This window comes from Oncorhynchus keta, chromosome 14 (assembly GCF_023373465.1).
Source record: "Oncorhynchus keta strain PuntledgeMale-10-30-2019 chromosome 14, Oket_V2, whole genome shotgun sequence".
Taxonomy (NCBI): Eukaryota; Metazoa; Chordata; class Actinopteri; order Salmoniformes; family Salmonidae; genus Oncorhynchus; species Oncorhynchus keta.
The window spans coordinates 67,702,075-67,721,851 of NC_068434.1; the positions used below are offsets into that span (position 1 = coordinate 67,702,075).

At 39.3% G+C, this 19,777-nt stretch overlaps 1 protein-coding gene and 1 pseudogene across 2 annotated transcripts; both read right to left on the reverse strand.

The window, feature by feature from the left end:
- Window positions 1–372: 372 nt before the first annotated feature.
- On the reverse strand, window positions 373–5,525 carry LOC118393846 (bolA-like protein 3; annotated as a pseudogene).
- Window positions 5,526–5,551: 26 nt separating this feature from the next.
- bco1 (beta-carotene oxygenase 1) lies at window positions 5,552–13,192 on the reverse strand. 2 transcript variants are annotated; one of them, XM_035786976.2, is made up of 11 exons: window positions 13,034–13,192; window positions 10,437–10,565; window positions 10,091–10,220; window positions 9,758–9,905; window positions 9,519–9,669; window positions 7,131–7,330; window positions 6,781–7,029; window positions 6,577–6,682; window positions 6,341–6,435; window positions 6,130–6,241; window positions 5,552–5,976 (listed from the first exon to the last, which is right to left on the reverse strand). In XM_035786976.2, the coding sequence occupies exons 1-11, from the start codon at window positions 13,095–13,097 to the stop codon at window positions 5,822–5,824; spliced, it is 1,539 nt and encodes a 512-aa protein (XP_035642869.1). In that variant the 5' UTR covers window positions 13,098–13,192; the 3' UTR covers window positions 5,552–5,821. The 2 variants fall into 2 exon arrangements, with proteins under 2 accessions (XP_035642869.1, XP_035642868.1); XM_035786975.2 differs by having other exon boundaries at window positions 7,131–7,351.
- Between the last annotated feature and the right edge of the window lie 6,585 nt (window positions 13,193–19,777).

Here is a 19,777-nt window from a genome sequence, read left to right on the forward strand (position 1 = left end):
TGGTGGTCCTCATGAGAGCCAGTTGGCTTTTGTAACTGCACTTGAAGAAACTTTCAAAGTTCTTGACATTTTCCGGATTGACAGACCTTCATGTCTTAAAGTAATGATGGACTGTCGTTTCTCTTTGCTTATTTGAGCTGTTGTTAACATAATATGGACTTGGTACCACCCATACCTTGTCACAACACAACTGATTGGCTCAAAAACATGAAGAAGGAAAGAAATCCCACAAATGAACTTTCAACAAGGCACACCTGTTCATTGGAATGCATTCCAAGTGACGACCCCATGAAGCTGGTTGAGAGAATGCCAAGAGTGTGCAAAGCTGTCATCAAGGCAAAGGGTGGCTAATTTGAAGAATCTCAAATATATAACATATTTTCATTTGTTTAACACTCTTTTTGGTTACTACAACAATGTAGAAAATAGTAAAATAAAGAAAAACCCTTGAATGAGTAGGTGTGTCCAGTCTTTTAACTGGTACTTTATGTATTTCCTCCAATGCAATTATGTAGTCTAATACATCCACAATGGGATCATTGTTTTATGTCAGATGGCATCACTTCTATGCAAAGTGCGTCTCTCAACCGATCAGTGCAGGCAGAATTTAAGGCAACGCAGTTGGATTTCAACAGATTTTTCTGTTTATTGTCAAATTAATTCATTATTGTATTTCATTTTAAATTATGTAACAATATTCCACATTTGTTTAGGATTATTCTGTCCAAATATGGCATGATTCCACTATTTTTATTTCTTTGCATCACTTTCAATGGGGGACTTTTATTTTGAAGATGAAGCGCAAATTCTACTATTGTGCCTACAAATGAGCACGTGATCAGACAGGGTTATTCACAAATTCCTTCTTCCAGGCACATACATTCTAATATTTGTGAGTATCAAAACACGGACCTAACATTGATTGACTACAACAACACATAGGCTACATGACACTGTATATCAGTATATGGGGAAATTATTCATGTCCATTTCCTGGCAATAGTTTTCATGTCTATAATCCAATTATAACCTGTTTATGAATAAGCGAGCAACAAATTTACATCTCAAGTAGGCTACCATGTAGTAAAATGTATTCTCACTTGAAGTACTAACCCCCCAAAATATTGGGGAAATAGCTAGGGGGCCCCACCTAATGGTGAATTTCACAGTAGAAAAAAACTGCAGTATACATTTACCAAGTATGGGTCGCATTGGGGCCACACAGTCGGAGTAGGCCCACACAGTGATTATTACAATCTAATGAGGTTGTTAGACACCTGCTAATGCTAAATTCTACAGTAGTGTAGGCAAAATCCTGAAGTATCCCTTTAATAAAGACATAAGGGTCCTGTGTTTTCATCCTTTGAATCACATACTATTTATTGAAGTGCATCTACTTTGACAGCAACTGTTATTTCTACATTTATGGTTAACAAGGAGGAATGACAGAACATAAATACTGGAAACGGAATCTAAACTTGTCTCATGACTTAAACAAACAACTACTACACTAAACAAAAACACAAATATAGGAACGATTTTCAATTACAGATTAAATATACAAGAATATTTGCATAGCTAGTCGTCATGAGGTTTTCTGATTGTTCACTACAATGTATTTGCATCCTATCTTTACAATGGTTAAAAACACTATAGGCCAACTCAATTGGATAGGGGGGCTAATTGACTTGGCAATTTACTAATAAATCCTGACAGCAGTATTTTGTGCGCATCATAGCTTTTTAGGCAATGTCTTCTGTAAAGGTAGCATTCGAATAATCTCATCATCAATAATTAAACTTTTTATGGTAAAGAAAAATATATGATGGTTTTAGAGTTACATGTATTACACAATTGACATTTTAAAATGTGTCCCTACCATAAATTCTACAGATTATTTCTGACAAAACTGTCAGGAAATAACAGGACAAACTATTTCCTTTGTTACTGTCATAGACACATCAGCAATTAATCTGATATTTTGGGGTGTTCATCCTCAGATCAAAATGTAATCAGCATATGAGCATTCCGTTTGAGGGGTGTATGTTCATAGACCTACAATTTGTGAAAGGGCTTGGTCCTACTCTCGAGGAACATCTGTGAATATTCGTAGTCCATGCATTCCTTGGATCTCCTCCTTGAGTGCCTGTAGATGAGAACATAGCACTTTTCATCTGTGCTGTTTTTGTAACAATTTTGCAAATGGAATAAAATGCAATACATGATAATAATTTCACCTGAAAGGTTTGACATAATACTTGACATACTTGACTATTTGTTGTTGCTTTCTCTCTCCCCCCACACAACCGATCGGTACAAAACAATATCAACCAAAGTAGATGTAACATTTTGACAGCTATATAGCCTATATGCTTCCATACAATGGTGCAAACTAATTGTTTAGAATGTATCTCCATAGTTTACCTGGTTGACTAGTTGGTGTTGTTGAACAGTTCTTTTCCCTTTAAATTCATTAGATTCTATGTGGACTTCATACATGGCACCACAGCCACCTGAGAACAGAAAACATAATGATACACAATTGTCAGGAGCGCACCAAGGAATCAGAGACGTCATGCCCATAAGGGGAACAAGGTCACGTGCCCCCTCAGATTTGTCCTGTTTTTGATTTGATTTTAGCTGCAGGACTCACAAGAGGTAAGTTTATAAATGCATTTGACTAAGCTATGCAGCATATTGATTTATTTTTTATGAATAAATAAAACAATGTTGTTGTTTCTTTGTAATTCTAGCCACTTTATGAAGTTTGCTTTAGCCTGCTAGATAGGTTCCCAATCTCCCAACCTCATAACTAGTGTAGCTTGTCTAACTATCTTAGCTGGCATGTCTGCTGGCAATTTTGCTAAACTTTAGAAAAGCAAGTAATTACTAAATGTACTGAATAAGACTCACATTCCTGTCAATGTTTTACCCATATTTTAGCAGAGATGCAGCGAAGCATAACAAAAATAACCACCAGGCAGGAATATACAGACAGCTCAAGAGGTATGCTTAGAAAAATGCAGAAAAATACTTGGTTTCAATGTAACCTGACACCTTATATCAATATAGTTGTGAATTAATTATGATGCCATGATATGTGCCTGTATTGATATGTGTTATGATCCCATGTACTGTGTTGTAATTTGTATGTAATATCCTAGGCATATTAGTGCAGTATATTGATATGTGTTATTTACAATAGTCAGAATGACACCCTCATTAAAAGTGAAGGTATGCTTAGATAACCTATCCAGAAAAATCTTCTTTTAAAAAAAACAACATAGAATGAGGCATAATTTTTATGCCTCTAGGTTTCAGAAAAAAGTTGTTTCAGGTATTTGAAAAATTCTCCAACTTCCCCCTCCATCCTCTCGTACTTCGTAACCCCTCTAAAATAATGGGTGCATGACACCCCTGCCTAGGCCGAGCACTAGACAAGCGTAGACTTACTAGCCCTCGCACAAATAAATTAAGAGATGAAGCTGAAAACCTTTTTTTCTCCGGTAATAGTGATCATGGAGTGAGGGAAGTGAAGAGAGTTAAGATGAGATAGGTAAAAATGGAAGAGAGGAGAGATCAGGTGACTGCTGTGCCTTTGAAGAATGCTAAGCAAGCAGATCTGGGGAATCCAAATAAGCGGATTGTCTATGAGGATTCTATGGTGATTGGAGTTTCGTTCTTAGAAAAAGTCAATCATGGGGTTTTGGCCGATCCGTTTGAGGTCTCAAGTTGGGTAGAGAGTAGGATAGGGAAGTATGTATGCAGTATGCTAAGATAGAGATGAGCTTATTCGTTAGGATAGGATTCATATCCACCTTCCAGAGGGACTGGGAGAATGAGAAATAATATGCTTTAGTTTGCGGAGTAGGGCTCCACTCAAGGACGTAATAGCAGTGCCTCTAAGTGTAGAGGTTGAGCAGCTAAAGAGGAAGGTTCATGGTGTGTGAGCACATGTGGTTTAGCTGTAATCGAGATGGATTGGAGGAGGAGCCTGTCGGTTTTGCTATGCTTTGATTTGGAGGTACTTTTGATCTGGTTGAGATATATTGAGCTATCTGGTTAGTGCATTCATGCCAGCTGTTCTGCAGTGTTTCCACTGCCAGAAATGTGGTCATGTAGCATCAGTGTGTAGGATGGGGCAACCTAAAATGTTTTAGTAAAAGTAAATGTGGTTGTGAATTGTGCTACACAAGTAGAAAGCTGGTCAGATAAAATTGGAATTGTTGGGTAGAGCAGCTGAACATTTTCTGGATATTGTAGATATTTCTGCAAAGGATCTACAGAAGATGTTGGAAGAGGTAGTGTTGCCCACTCAGGTCTGTGGTTAGAGATAGTGCTGGGTATGGTAGTACAGGCAGTTTGGGCTGGCTTTTTGGTTGTTCTTCCTTAAGTATTTTCTTGAACTTATGAGTGCATCTATGCATCTGGAACTCCAACATGTGAGAGAGTAAATAAAGTACAGGTCGTTGCGGTAAAGCACTATTATTATTATTGGATGCCAACCGCCAATAATCCACACAAGAAGAATGCACTATCCTAGGAAGCCCAAGCTTCTCGCATTTCGTTCCAATATTCGAGTAAACGATACCTAATATGGAAGGATGACCACGCGAGTGTGAGTCCACTGAATACCAGTAAGACAACAACAAATTCAGCGTCGTAGTAACATACATGTCATTATGCATAATGATGTAGCTAGATCAGGACCCCTTTTGACACCCATGTTTCGAGGTCTATTTACCTGATATGTCCACAACTTTTAGAGACGTGGCCGATGGAAACTTCTCTTTGAGAATATGTGCAATTCGTGTCTCTCCATCGGTCTGAGAAGACAGAGTCCTCTGCAACTGTCTAGAAACCAAAATAGCCTAAAACAAATGTTTTCAAAGACAGTTAGCGAACGTTTGCTAACTCACAATACATATGAAATGACATGTGACGTTAGCTAGCTCACGTAAAACGGTCAGTGTCACTTGCTGTCTGATTTGATTGAGTGAGCACAAAATATTCGCACTCAACCTTCAAATTTAGCTAGTCTAACGTTATGCATTAGAATGAATGAAATTGATTTACTTGTTTTTTTTAAAGAAATGTTAAAATAGAGAGCATCGTGACCAAGTACTTTAATGGAGATAAAACAATAATGAACAGTAATACACCACACGTTTATAAAAAGTCATGAACCTCGCGTTGAGGTTATAAACAAAAACCGCGCCTCGATGTCAACAATGTTGATGGTCGTCTCCACAATATGACGTAAGTATTAGAGTCACGCAAACATCAACGTAAACTCACTTTGTGGTAACTGGCGCCCTCTTATGGACCGGAGACAACCATCACTCCTTTCACACTTTATTAGGCCTAATTAAATAACAACAAATGGTACAATAATTTGTATTATAAGGATTTTCCTTGACAATGCTATACAGGACAAAACTACATAAAAACATGAACAATAAAATACATAATTATGTGATTGGTGTGTTATATACTTAGTTAGCAAAACGCTAAAACATTTTCTTAAATATAATAATAATAATAATAAATATTTCATGGGTAGATGATTTTGAGGATATCCATAATGGGTTCCCTTGAGATATAGACAAATTCAAGACTACACTGGCATTAGTCCATAGATAACTGCTCACATGTGTTGTGCAAAATATAGCAATATTAGCACTGGGACATTGTTAAGAAAACATTTACAAGGCACTTTGGTATTTAAAGTATCTAATACTATCCCTATCGTTTCCCATAGTGTCTATTTCTTTGTGGAGGGTAGTAGGCTACTCTTGGAGTAAATCATTTCTTTGTCATACTAATTTTCCATTGGGATGAAGTATCCATGCATGTCCATGTGAATCTCTGCATTCAAAAATGCTCGAGCTACCTCCTTGAAAGACTTTGCATCCAGCACCAAGATGAAGCCAGATTCCCCTGGATTGGAGTTGATGACTGTTGTCAAGACCACACCTGGACATAGGAGACATTTTGTTTGAATATGTTGGACAGACTTTCATTGAAATTCTAACTTTATTCAGAATACATTGTGAATGTCTGGCCATTCTAATCAAAACATAAGTCTTCATATATCTAAGATTTTAGGACCATGTAAAGCAATCTCACCATCATCCTCTCCTTCTCCGTTGGGTCTTGGAATGAACACAGGCTCTGATGGCCAGCAGTTCTCCTCACTCCATTCAGTCCTCTCCTTTGTCTCAATGTCCAACTTCATGATCTATTTATTAAGGTTAAGTATATAGTTAACAAAATATTAGATAAGCAACACATGCAGTTATGTTCACAAAGGCCTAAATTAAATCACAGGGACTTTTACCTTAGTTGCCACTGCTGTCATTGCAACACAAGTCATGTAGACAAATCTGTACTTCTTGCCATTGAAGTCATAATTGATCCTGGGTAGTTCCACACCTGTAGATACATTTTGGGATTGAACAACAAAATCAACACAAGTATATTGTGAAATAAAATGTTGGGGTGATATGTATTTTGAGTGTCTATATAGGCACAATAATTTAACAGAACATTGAGCAATACAAGTTTTGGTCTTACTGTCACAAAGCACCTCTGGCTGGCAGAGTAGTTTACCCTCTTTCTCTTTCACAGCGCTGGCTGTTGTGTATTGGAGTTTCACCATATCATCTCCAACATCAATCCCCTTCAGAAACAGTTCTCAACATTATAAAAACAGTTGACTACGCATTAGTTGAGAGCAATGTTTAAAAGTTAAGATAGTAATCAGTTGCAAACCATTACCTTGTCAGTCTGTACAGGAAGGGCAAATCTTTTGCACTTTGGCACAGACATTGAGGTATTTGATTGTTCTTTTAACACATTTAGGTAGAACATGTTGTATAAGCTGGGATCTTCATAGGCGATAACATCAAAGATGACATGACCATCCTCTTCAAAGGCATTCACGTGATGGTACACTATCATTGCCCCTGTGTAGTACTTTATGCCCACTTCTTTGCCTGTCTTTCTATCGATCAGGTGAATCAGGGTCTGTCAAAATTGAAAACACAAAGTTGAAAAAACAATGTACTTGCACTTACATTGGACTCATTAAATTCATTGCCAAAGAAAATGAGTCTTATAACCCTTACATTTTCCTCAGGGAAAAACTTTAGACAACTAGCCCAGTTGACCCCTCTCATGTATGCTGTGGCCATCTTCAGGATGTCCAGTTTGAATGGCTGCTCAATGAAGATGAAGTAGTTGTCAGTCATGCCAAAGCTGTGGTAGTAGCTGGGGCTGAGGAGGGAGCGGCAGGGCACTGTGCAGATCACCTCAAGGTTCTTCAAGGCTGGAGAAGCATTGGCCTTATCTGATTAAACATATAAACAGATCATTTACAGCTATTTGTAATGTTTTATGCAAACTATCTGCTTCATGGTCAGGATACTTCTCTATCCATGGTGTAAAGTAATAAGACAAAACCCAGAAAGGTGATGGGTAAATGGTTCTGCTAAATGTTTGAGATTGTAAAATACAAGGTTATTGCCCAAATGGGTTAAAACATGACTTCAACAATTTAAAAAAGGTCTTGACCACTGCTATATGAGACTATGCATTTTCATCAGATACCAGTGAAATTCAGAGTTTACAAGGTCAGTGGTTTAACTCCTGGGGGGCAGACGTCTCTGCTGGCTGTCTCTATTTCCTTTTAATTGGTGTCTGTTTTAGACCTGACAACAGAGGTGTGGACAGTGATCAAGTCCAAGGCAGAAACAACCTGGGGACTGGTGATACCCTATAACTAGGAATTAACTAACTCAAACATAAAGATAGACAAGGTGATATTTTTGAAGATATACAGTACCAGTCAAAAGTTTGGACACTTACTAATTCAAGGGTTTTCTTTATTTTGACTATTTTTTACATTGTAGAATAATAGTGAAGACATCAAAACTATGAAATAACATATGGAATCATGTAGTAACTAAAAACAGTGTTAAACAAATCAAAAATCTATTTTATATTTGAAATTCTTTAAAGTAGTCACCCTTTGTCTTGACAGCTTTGCACACTCTTGGCATTATCTCATCCAGCTTCATGAGATAGTCACCTGGAATGCATTTCAATTAACAGGTGTGCCTTGTTAAAAGTTAATTTGTGGAATTAATTTTTCTTAATGCGTTGGGGCCAATCAGTTGTGTTGTGACAAGCTAGGGGTGGTATACAAAAGATAGCCCTATTTGGTAAAAGACCAAGTCCATATTATGGCAAGAAAAGCTCAAATAAGCAAAGAGAAACAACAGTCCATCACTACTTGAAGACATGAAGGTCAATCAATTAGGAATATTAAGAATTGTACATTTCTTCAAGTGCAGTCGCAAAAACCATCAAGCGCTGTGATGAAACTGGCTCTCATGAGGACCGCCACAGGAAAGGAAGACCCAGAGTTACCTCGGTTGCAGAGGATAAGTTCATTAGAGTTACCAGCCTCAGAAATTGCAGCCCAAATAAATGCTTCAGTGTTCAAGTAATATAACAGACATCTCAACATCAACTGTTCAGGAGAGACTGTGTGAAACAGGCCTGCAAAGAAACCACTACGAAAGGACACCAATAACACAAAGAGACTTTCTTGGGCCAAGAAACACGAGTAATGGACATTAGACCAGTGGAAATCTGTCCTTTGGTCTGATGAGTCCAAATTAGAGATTTATGGTTCCAACCGCCGTGTCTTTGCGAGACGCAGAGTAGGTGAACAGATGACCTCTGCATGTGTGGTTCCCACGGTGAAGCATGGAGGAGGTGTGATGGTGTGGTGGTGCTTTGCTGATGACATTGTCAGTGATTTATTTAGAATTCAAGTCACCCTTAAACGGCATGGCTACCACAGCATTCTGCAGCGATACGCCATCCTATCTGGTTTGCGATTAGTGGGACTATCATTTGTTTTTCAACAGGACAATGACCCAAAACACACCTTCAGGCTGTGTAAGGGCTATTTGACCAAGAAGGAGAGTGATGGTGCTGCATCAGGTGACCTGGCCTCTACAATCACCCAACCTCAACCCAATTGAAAAGGTTTGGAATGGGTTGGACCGCAGAGTGAAGGAAAAGCAGCCAACAAGTGCTCAGCATTTGTGGGAACTCCTTCAATACTATTAAAAAGCATTCCTCATGAAGCTGGTTGAGAGAATGCCAAGATTGTGCGAATGTATGCACACATGACTGTAAGTCGCTTTGGATAAAAGCGTCTGCTAAATGGCATATATTATTATTATTATTATTATGTCATCAAGGCAAAGGGTGGCTCCTTTGAAGAAACTTAAATATGTTTTGATTTGTTCTACACTTTTTTGGTTACTACATGATTTCACATGTGTTATTTCTGGATAAGAGCGTCTGCTAAATGACTTAAATGTAAATGTAAATTTCAAAGTTTGATGTCTGCACTATTATTTTACCATGTAGAAAATAGTAAAAATAAAGAAAAACCCTGGAATGAGTAGGTGTGTCCAAACCTTTGACTGGTAGTGTACCTCCCGCAGTAGTGTCTGGAACCTTGAATAAGGTGTATTTAGTCTTTCCCTTCTCCGCTATTGAAGTTCCCATGTTGTAGGTTGTTCCGTCTTTATCGTAATGTGGATGGGATGTCACCAGGTTCACAGCAAGGTATTTCATGTAGTCAACCTAGTGAGATAACAAGATAGGCTTATAAACAGGTGTGTTCATACGTATGGTCATCCAGATGGCAATGCCAGTATTAACTGTAAATAACCTTGTCCTGAGTCTCCAGAGTCACAGGATCTACTTTGCGGATGTAGTTGGTTTCAGAGGTTGCATAATAATCCTTCCCATATCGAATGAAATTGTTGCCACAGTTGTCAGTGAAGTCTGGGACCGTGTGGTTAAGAAAGGTGATCACCCTGGAGACAAAGATCATTTGAAATCAGCAACAGGCAAATTCATAGGGACAAATTAAATTAAATCATCAACAGTCAGATCAGATGCACTATCATGCCTGATCTTTTGCTACAGCATGCCAGAACATAATTGATTTCAACATCTTGCCTTTTTAATGTGCAAAAATGAACCATCTGTAATGTACTACCTAGATATGACGTTTTTGCCTGGGTCCGGGTAGGCCATTGTCCCCATTTCAGACACAACAATTCTTTTGGCTGCCATGTTGTCTTTATATGTGTCTCCACGTAAATATCTGCTTCTGTAGATTACCTCACCTGAAGAAAATAATTGTACACACACACACACCACACACACAATGATTTACTTCTATTGAGAGTTTAATTGCTAAATGTGGGAATTAATTGTACTCGCACAATCCATGGCGCCCATAGCACCAAAAAGCCCAAAAGCTTGCCAATTGGACTTATCATATGATCATCTTGTTCGAGTTTCTATATCACAAAAAAGATAAACACTTCCAGTCATTTTACCATCTTTGAATGTAAAGCTGTGCATCAGGGCCATCCCATCGAACCAGTGGTTGTATGTGGTATCCCCCACTGAGAATATGCCTGGCCCATTGCGCAACAACGTGCCTTGCAGCCAGCTTGGAAGGTTTCCTATATAAAACAATAGTTTAGTTTTACAAAACAGCATGAGGGGGGTCTATGACAATGTGTCCACTCCGCCAGCAAGAATAAGTAAGATACAGCAAGAATAAGGCTGTGTCCTCTGCGATTTTCCTTCAAAATAAAAGTTGTGCAATTCAGATGGTGAGAAATAATACAAATGGTCAAAATTCATAACAGTATATGGGGAAATGTTAGCAGACTTAAAATTTTGTTTAACAATATGAAGAAATGTATAAAGTTAATCACCTTTATAGCACAAGTAATATTATAGCATTGACATTATTGCATTCAAATAATTACTAGATAGTTATGGTAACAGGAATACAAATAAAACATTCATAATGATACTATTAATAACAATATTATTATAATAAACTTTAGAAAACACTTAAATCCCATAGTTAATTAGCCTATTCGTATTGCACGATGTTCAGTACATTTTCATATTGGACATACAGTACTGCACAACTTCCTGTACATTCTGGCGTAGTAAAAGGGGGGCCCTTCTACTCAGGAGCACCACTAGTTTCGAAATCCACAGGGTTTACAACCGAGGAGCGTCACTGCTCATTCTGCACCCCTTAAAACCTTTTCCTGCAGTGGGCTAGGTCAGGGTCACAGAGTGAAACAGAAGTATACAACTCACACACAGGGTTATGGGCTTTAAAAATAAAAAAACAACAACTGTACCATGCCAGATATGGACTTGTATAAATTTCAATTGTTTGCATCCCAATATTACACTTTCACAGAAGACTGAAATATAACAATCATTTGACATGGGAAAAACGGATTTTCAGCGGCTTTTTTGAAATCATGTTTATTAATTATGAAAAATATTAACATTCAACCCACAAGGTCATTTGAATGCAGGAAAGTGCTACAGAGTGGCCTATCAGCTTAAATCCAATCAGTTTTTCATATTGGACATACTGCACTGTACATAATCTCTGTACATTGTGTCGCAGTAAAAGGGAGGCCCTTCTACTCAGGAGTGCCACGAGTTTCCAAATCAGAGAGTACACCCAGAGGAGTGTTGCTGCTCATTTTGCAGCCCGTAAAGTGTGGCCAATCAGCTTAAATACCATAGTATTTTCATACTGGAAATACATATTGCACCATACACAATAATCTGTGCGTTGTGTCACAGTAACATTTTATTTAACCAGGTAAGTTGGCTGAGAACACATTCTCATTTACAGCAATGACTGGAGAACATTTACAGGGGAGAGGAGGGGGAATGAGCGAAATTGGAAGCTGGGGAAGATTAGGTGGCCATGATGGTATGAGAGCCATATTGGGAATTTAGCAAGGACACTGAGGTTCACACCCCTATGCTTACAATAAGTGATATGGGATCTTTAGTGACCTTTAGTTTAAAGTCCCATCCAAAAGATGTCACTCTGCACAGTCTACTCAGGAGCACTTCTAGTTTCCAAATCCACAGAGTTTACACACAGAGGAGCGTCACTGCTCATTTGGCGGCCCATCAACTTAAAAATCCAATGTTTTTTTACACATTGGACATTCATAGTGCACTGTACAAATGGGACAGTTGTGCCTCTGGCCTGAGAGGATAGAAGTTCTAGATGTAGTAGGCTAATGTTTACTAGCTGGCTAATCATTGGCCATGAAATGCTTGCAAGCAAGCACTTTAGCCAGGTAGCTTATGACAACAAAAACTAAAAGCTTGTACTGTATGACAGTCATTGATGTTTCGGGAAATGAAAGATGAAAGAGAGGAGGATGGCACTGGCGTTTCTCTACAAGTAGGGTGAAGCAACATGTTTTTCTACACACACACACACACACACACACACACACACACACACAGCGAGGGAAAGAAAGAAGTACCATGGACAGCCACATGATATTTAGTGTACATTGATTGGACTACATTGTTTTTGGAATATTTTAGTTGTCACTGTATTAGACTAAGCATAGGTGAGTTGATGATGTTGCCATTTTGATGTTGAAATGGGGCTGGAATAGTGGAAGCAGCTCCTGTTTTCTTTGGGACTTGAGGTAACTCTCAGGTGTTCTAAATCAAGTTGTTCAGTTGTCTGAAAATCTCAGAAACATTGATTTAACCATGCTGTAGGTCATGTAACTGTTTGTTACATGCAATATGCTTTGTGGACTCCACCAGACAGATGTTTTCTCTGGTTTTGTGATGAAACAAAGTTATGGTTGAATTTATTCTGCCACTGCCTCTTCTTATTGTCTCGGGCTTAGGCCAATATCACGATGGCAAGGCATATGACCAGGATAAGAGAAAACAAAGCAATTATCACAACCTAAATTGTAATAGGCTATGTTGTCCTGGCTTGGCTTCTCTAGTGATTTTACCCACGCACTGCTACTGCCCTAGTTATACCTGTGAATGTTACTGCGCATGTTATGTTGATAATGAAAATGATCTAAAGTTTCCATAACCATCTCACCAGCTTACATACCTTTGAGATCCGCCTTCACTGGATCAGGTCTTTCTTCTATGTTTTTAGCGTAGTCGTAGGCCATCCTTATTGAGATGAAAGACAAATATTCATGCGTTACCTTCCTTAGAAGTTATGAGAGACGAAAAGGGGTGTCGTTTATATATTAGACAAAAGAAACCACTCCCATTTCTGAGTTTCCAAGTAGTAGCCTAATATAAGCGCAAGACGCTTACATTTGAGTCACTTAGCAGACGCTCTTATGTGGAGCGACTTATAGTAGTGAATGCATAAATTTTCATACTATTTTTCGTACTGCCCCGCAGTGGTAATCGAACTCACAATGCTCTACCAACTGAGATACACGAAACTATGGCTTATCATCTTTCTCTTATCTTGTCTACTGACTGACTATATTGTGTATGTTCCTGATCGGTCATTAGCTGTTCACATATGGAGCGAGATACCTGCCAAAAGGTTTAACGTACATACCATTAGGATCATAAGAAAAGTCAACTTGAAATTTAATCTGTGAACATACAAACACCATGTTACGATTACCAACTAACATTTTAAGCTTGAACAAATATTGTGTTGCAATTCTGACCTACAATAATACCTTTTAGAGTTTTGGCAGTGTCATCTCAAGAACGCAAAAACAATGACACCAAAAGGCCACACTAACAAGCATAAAAAAAACAGAAGTCAGAGAAACCGGAGAGAGGTATGTTGCACGTTATCAAGTTAAAAGTCTCCATTACTCCTCAGTTGAGTTTACTTCACATATTGGTAGTTAATGTAATAGATTTGTTTGCCAGGGCAAATCTAGATAGCACTAGCTCTATTATGCCTTTTATCTCTGGGTGACGTGGACATCCCCATGCTCGCACCTTATCAATATATGACTAATTCAATATTGCACCATCCCATTCTCTGAGCTCTATCTGCAATCATAACCAGTTGTATCTACCAAGAATAATGAAACATAATAATACATGTTTGGTGAGTCTATTAATGATTTAATAGACTCACTGCTACTCAATATTTTTTTATTGAATATTTTGATATTTCTTTCATCACTTAAAATCTTGCCAAAGCATATTCTGTAGGAGGGGTTCATATGAATTTAAAATAATTGTAGAACTCTATTTGTAACTTTGAAAGTTTTATAACTGTTTTTATTATAGGGCTCCCCTTAACAGGAGACTCTAGCTCACAGGCCTTTAAATATAGCCTCTAAATACATTTTAAACTAAATGGTTGAAGAAGCATGTGCAGTGGCAGTGGCTGATAGAAAAAAAAACGATTTGGCAATAAGAATAGGCAATAGATAGTTATGACCATTCCACTCAGGACAGGTTATAGACCAGACTTAATCAAGATTTTGTTTAGTCTCTTATTGATATGGATAGGTAGTTAAATGATTACAGAACTGTAGCACCCACGTCCGTAGCCATGAAGTGCTTTGAAAGGCTGGTAATGGCTCACATGAACATCATTATCCCAGAAACCCTAGACCCACTCCATACCGCCCAAACAGATCCACAGATGATGCTCTCTCTATTGCACTCCACACTGCCGTTTCCCACCTGGACAAAAGGAACACCTATGTGAGAATGCTGTTCATTGACTACAGCTCAGCGTTCAACACCATAGTACCCTCAAAGCTCAACACTAAGCTAAGGATCCTGGGACTAAACACCTCCATCTGCAACTGGTTCCTGGACTTCCTGACAGGCCGCCCTCAGTTGGTGAGGGTAGGTAGCAACACATATGCCACGCTGATCCTCAACACTGGAGCTCCCCAGGGGTGCGTGCTCAGTCCCCTCCTATACTCCCTGTTCACCCACGACTGCATGGCCAGGCACGACTCCAACACCATCATTAAGTTTGCTGACGACACAACACCGACAACGACGAGACAGCCTATAGGGAGGAGGTCAGAGACCTGGCCGGGTGGTGCCAGAATAACAACCTATCCCGCAATGTAACCAAGACTAAGGAGATGATTGTGGACTACAGGAAAAGGAGCACCAAGTATGTCCCCATTCTCATCGACGGGGCTGTAGTGGAGTAGGTTGAGAGCTTCAAAGTCCTTGGTGTCCAAATCAACAACAAACTAGAATGGTCCAAACACAGCAAGACAGTTGTGAAGAGGGCACGGCAAAGCCTATTCCCCCTCAGGAAACTAAAAAGATTTGGCATGGGTTCTAAGAGGTTCTACAGCTGCAACATCGAGAGCATCACTGCCTGGTACGGCAATTGCTCGGCCTCCGACCGCAAGGCACTTCAGAGGGTAGTGCGTATGGCCCATTACATCACTGGGGCAAAGCTGCCTGCCATCCAGGACCTCTACACCAGGCGGTGTCAGAGGAAGGCCCTAAAAATGGTCAACGACCCCAGCGACCCCAGTCATAGACTGTTCTCTCTACTACCGCATGGCAAGCGGTACCGGAGTGCCAAGTTTAGGACAAAAAGGCTTCTCAACAGTTTTTATCCCCGAGCCATAAGACTTCTGAACAGGTAACCAATGGTTACCCAGACTATTTGCATTGTGTGCCCCTCCAACCCCTCTATTACGCTGCTGTGACTCTCTGTTTATCTTAAATGCATAGTCACTTTAACTATACATTCATGTACATACTACCTCAATTGGCCAGACCAACCAGTGCTCCAGGACATTGGCTAACCGGGCAATCTGCATTGTGTCCCACCACCCTCCAACCCCTCTTTTTACGCTTCTGCTACTCTCTTCATCATATATGCAGTCACTTTAACGATACCTACATGTACATACTACCTCAATAAGCCTGACAAACAGGTGTCTGTGTATAGCCTTGCTACTCTTTTTTTCAAATGTCTTTCTACTGTTGTTTTATTTCTTTACTTACCTACACACACACACACACACCTTTTTTTTGGCACCATTAGAGCCTGTAAGTAAGCATTTCAATTTAAGGTTTACACCTGTTGATTTTGGCACACGTGACAAATAAACTTTGATTTGATAAAATCTCTGTGTGATGGAGTTGTGAAATGTAAATGGCTATAACAAGCCTACATACAGTGTGATTCCTGCTAAAATAATTTCGGATGAGCCTAGCTATGACCACAGGGCTGGAGAAGGAGAGGTAAAATGTTTAAACATAGGCTTATTTATGCAAAGCACGCACAAATAGCTGTCGTTTGGTAAGCCAAGCTGACAACACACAGTGGCAGCTAGTAAACTGGCTAGCTAGTTCGCTTATAGCATAGTAGTAATACCAGGGGAGAGGGATGCCTAAGGGGGGCAATCCGAATCTCACATCATATACTGTTAGCTGGGTAGGCTGACAATCTTCCTAGATGCTGTTATCTAGGGAAGTGACCCATTCGAGTTTTAAATAGTAGAAGGAAGACTAGTGCCCGGTGGCCTCGATAACGAGCACAGCAGTGGAGGATATCTTGACAAGGTTAGAAACACACACACTAGGTGAAGTATGGTGGCCAACACCCACACTGGCTGATGGTCTAAGTCAGCACAAAACAAGAACTCCCAATATCCTCTGATAAAAGGGATAGGTAGGGGAGAGCTGTCACTCAGCCTTAGAGGGCGAATTTCATGCTCTGACCCACAGGTCACAGGCTGTTGGTGATAGACTGACAGTACAGTATATTATTTTATTTTATTTAACAGTCCATACAATTCATACAGAGTTTAGCTTACCCAACCATGACCTGGGAAGATGCAATCTGAAAAAACGGGAGCAGTGGAGCAGTCAACCTGCGCTATACAACTAAGCCATACTTTGCGAGAGGAAATAAGAGACAGTGCGTGGTCTGACTTATAGTTTTATATGAACTGCGGGCATGTCCTCCCACGCTGTCAGCTGTGTGACTTTGTTGTTACTATTACTTGACCCATGCGGAGCAAGAGGGATATGATCCATACTTTCAACCGTACTGACGGTCTGAAAGGTATGAAGTAGAACTAAAGGCAATGAGTGTCTGTCAAAAAGAATGACACCGATTGGCCTATAGGTGACGCTGTTATAAGCAGCCTTTAAACCCTCATATCCGCTTGCCTGTTTAATCCAGAAACTTGTATTATGTACAGTGCCTTCAAAAAGTATTCACACCACTCAACTTTTTCCACATGTGTTACAGCCTGATTTTCAAACGGATTCAATTTAGATTTTGTGTCATTGCCCTACACACAATACACCATAATGTCAAAGATACTTTTTTTTTTACAAATGAAACCTTTTAAGCTGAAATGTCTTCAGTAAATAAGTATCCAACCCCTTTGTTATGGCAAGCCTCAATAAATTCAGGAGTAAAAATGTGCTTCACAAGTAACATGATAAATTGCAACCTCGAAGAACAGGGAAGTTGTCCAATGCCTCCCAAGGGGCTCCTATTGCTACATGGGTAAAAATAGAAAAGCAGATATTAAATATCCCTTTGACCATGGTGAAGTTATTACTCTTTGGATGGTGTAGCAATGCACTCAGTCACTACAAAGATACAGGAGTCCTTCCTAACTCAGCTGCAGGAGAGGAAGGATAACACTCAGGGATTTCACCATGAGGCCAATTAAAAAATGTACAGAGTTTAATGCCTGTGAAAGGAGAAAACTGAGGATGGATCAACAACCTTGTTACTCCACAATTTTAACCTAAATGACAGAGTGAAAAGAAGGAAGCCTGTACATAATACAAATATTCCAAAACTCGCATTCCTGTTTGCAATAAGGCACTAAAGTAAAACTGCAAAAAAACTGTGGCAAAGAAATTAACTTTATGTCCTGACTGCAAAGTGTTATGTTTGGGGAAAATTCAACAACACTGAGTAGCACTCATCATATTTTCAAGCATGGTGGTGGCTGCATCATGTTATGGGTGTGCTTGTCACCGGCAAGGACAAGGGAGTTTAGGATAAAAATAATAAAGCTAAGCACAAGCAAAATCCTAGAGGAAAATCTGGTTCAGATTGCTTTCTATAAGACACTGGGAGACAAATTCACCTTTCAGCAGGACAATAACCTAAAATCCAAGGCAAAATATACACTGAAGTTGCTTACCTAGACGATATTTTCAGTTTTTGATTTGTTAAAAAGTTTGAAATATCCAATAAATGTCGTTCCACTTCATGATTGTGTCCCACTTGTTGATTCTTCACAAAAGAAATACAGTTTAATATCTTTATGTTTGAAGCCTGAAATGTGGCAAAAGGTCGCAAAGTTCAAGGGGGCCGAATACTTTCGCACGGCACTGTATATATCACTCCCTGGGTTTCTTCCCCAGGCGTCATTGTTTGTTTCATGTCTGTGTGCTGTTTGTGTTTCTTGGGTTTTTATTATGTCCCGTTTATTTTGTTAAAACACTCACTCCCTGAACCTGCTTCCCGACTCTCAGCGCACATAGTTACAATTGGACTGATCATGTCAACATCACTCTCAAAATCTTAGCTAGCAGTCAACATCATGAAACAAGTCGACAATCTACTGGCTAATCCTTTTTAATCCTTGTCATATGAACAGAAATAATGCAGAGAAATTATAAACGTGTCAGTGCTCATCAGCCATTGGACATAAACATTACACAACAAGTTGGAAATCGCAAACTCAACAATTAGTGGTTTGGAAGGAATCAGTGGCTAACTGCAAGCATTGTAAAGGAATCATTAGCCTACAATGCAGTGGAGTGTCTGTTGTCCAAAGTCTAAGATTAAGGATTTATTTTCCTAGATTAAAACGATAAACATTGGCCATTTAGTCAATGAAGCATGAATTGTGATGCACTCAACTGTTAACTCGGAAGTGCAAAATCTAACTTTAGTGAGTGCTAGACAACTGGGACCTCGGGAAAAACGGGCTTTGACTGGAAAAATACGTTTTGAACTTTCATCCAACTCGAAATTGTAAATCGGGAACTCGGGCCTCTTTCTAGAGCTATAAAATGAAGATCATTGACGTCATCATGATGCAACCTTTTTTTCTCTCGAGTTCCCAGTTGTTTAGCACCATAAATCTAGAGAATGCCAGACTTTGATGACAAAGTTTGATGGCAAGATTTGCCCATGAAGGACTGCAGCGTCCCATTCCTGTTCAAGTGAGCACAGCACAACAAGGTGAGTCCAAACATGTCTTGATTCTTCAGCTTAAATTATTTTAGTTTATTAATTCGACCATTTAAAAAAACAAGCACACAACTTAAAAGCCATACATGCACATGAGTAAAATCATCGAGGATAACAAAGTCTAACTTATTTCCATTCTGGTCCTCCTGAGACAAGATTGAACACAGTTAAACACAGTATGGCATTGTGATAAACATAAAAACAAAGAACATTATCTCATCATTGCAGTTACATCATAGCGGTTATTCATATGGGCACAGAAGACAAACATTTTTAAAGCTGCCCAGAGAGGATGTCGTTTTTATGGGCAGAGGTAACTCATTCCATTCTGAGGCTCCAGAATAAAAGTACCTTTCCCAGCATTACTCCTGAACCTGTATAAGCACACATCAGCAAAGCCTGATCTGGTGCTGCGATTGTGTGCATCCCTAACATGGGTAAAGTAATCATTTAGATGTGTGCAGAACCATAAATACTCCTGTAAACCAAACCTAGTCTAATCTGGGACACCCTAGCCTTAACAGGCAGACAGTTTCTGAAAGCAGCTCCTGCCTATATGAGTATGTGGACTCACCTTCAATTACTACCCTGATCAGCTTATTCTGGGATATCTGGAGCTTCCCCTTCATAAACTTAGATAAGCCC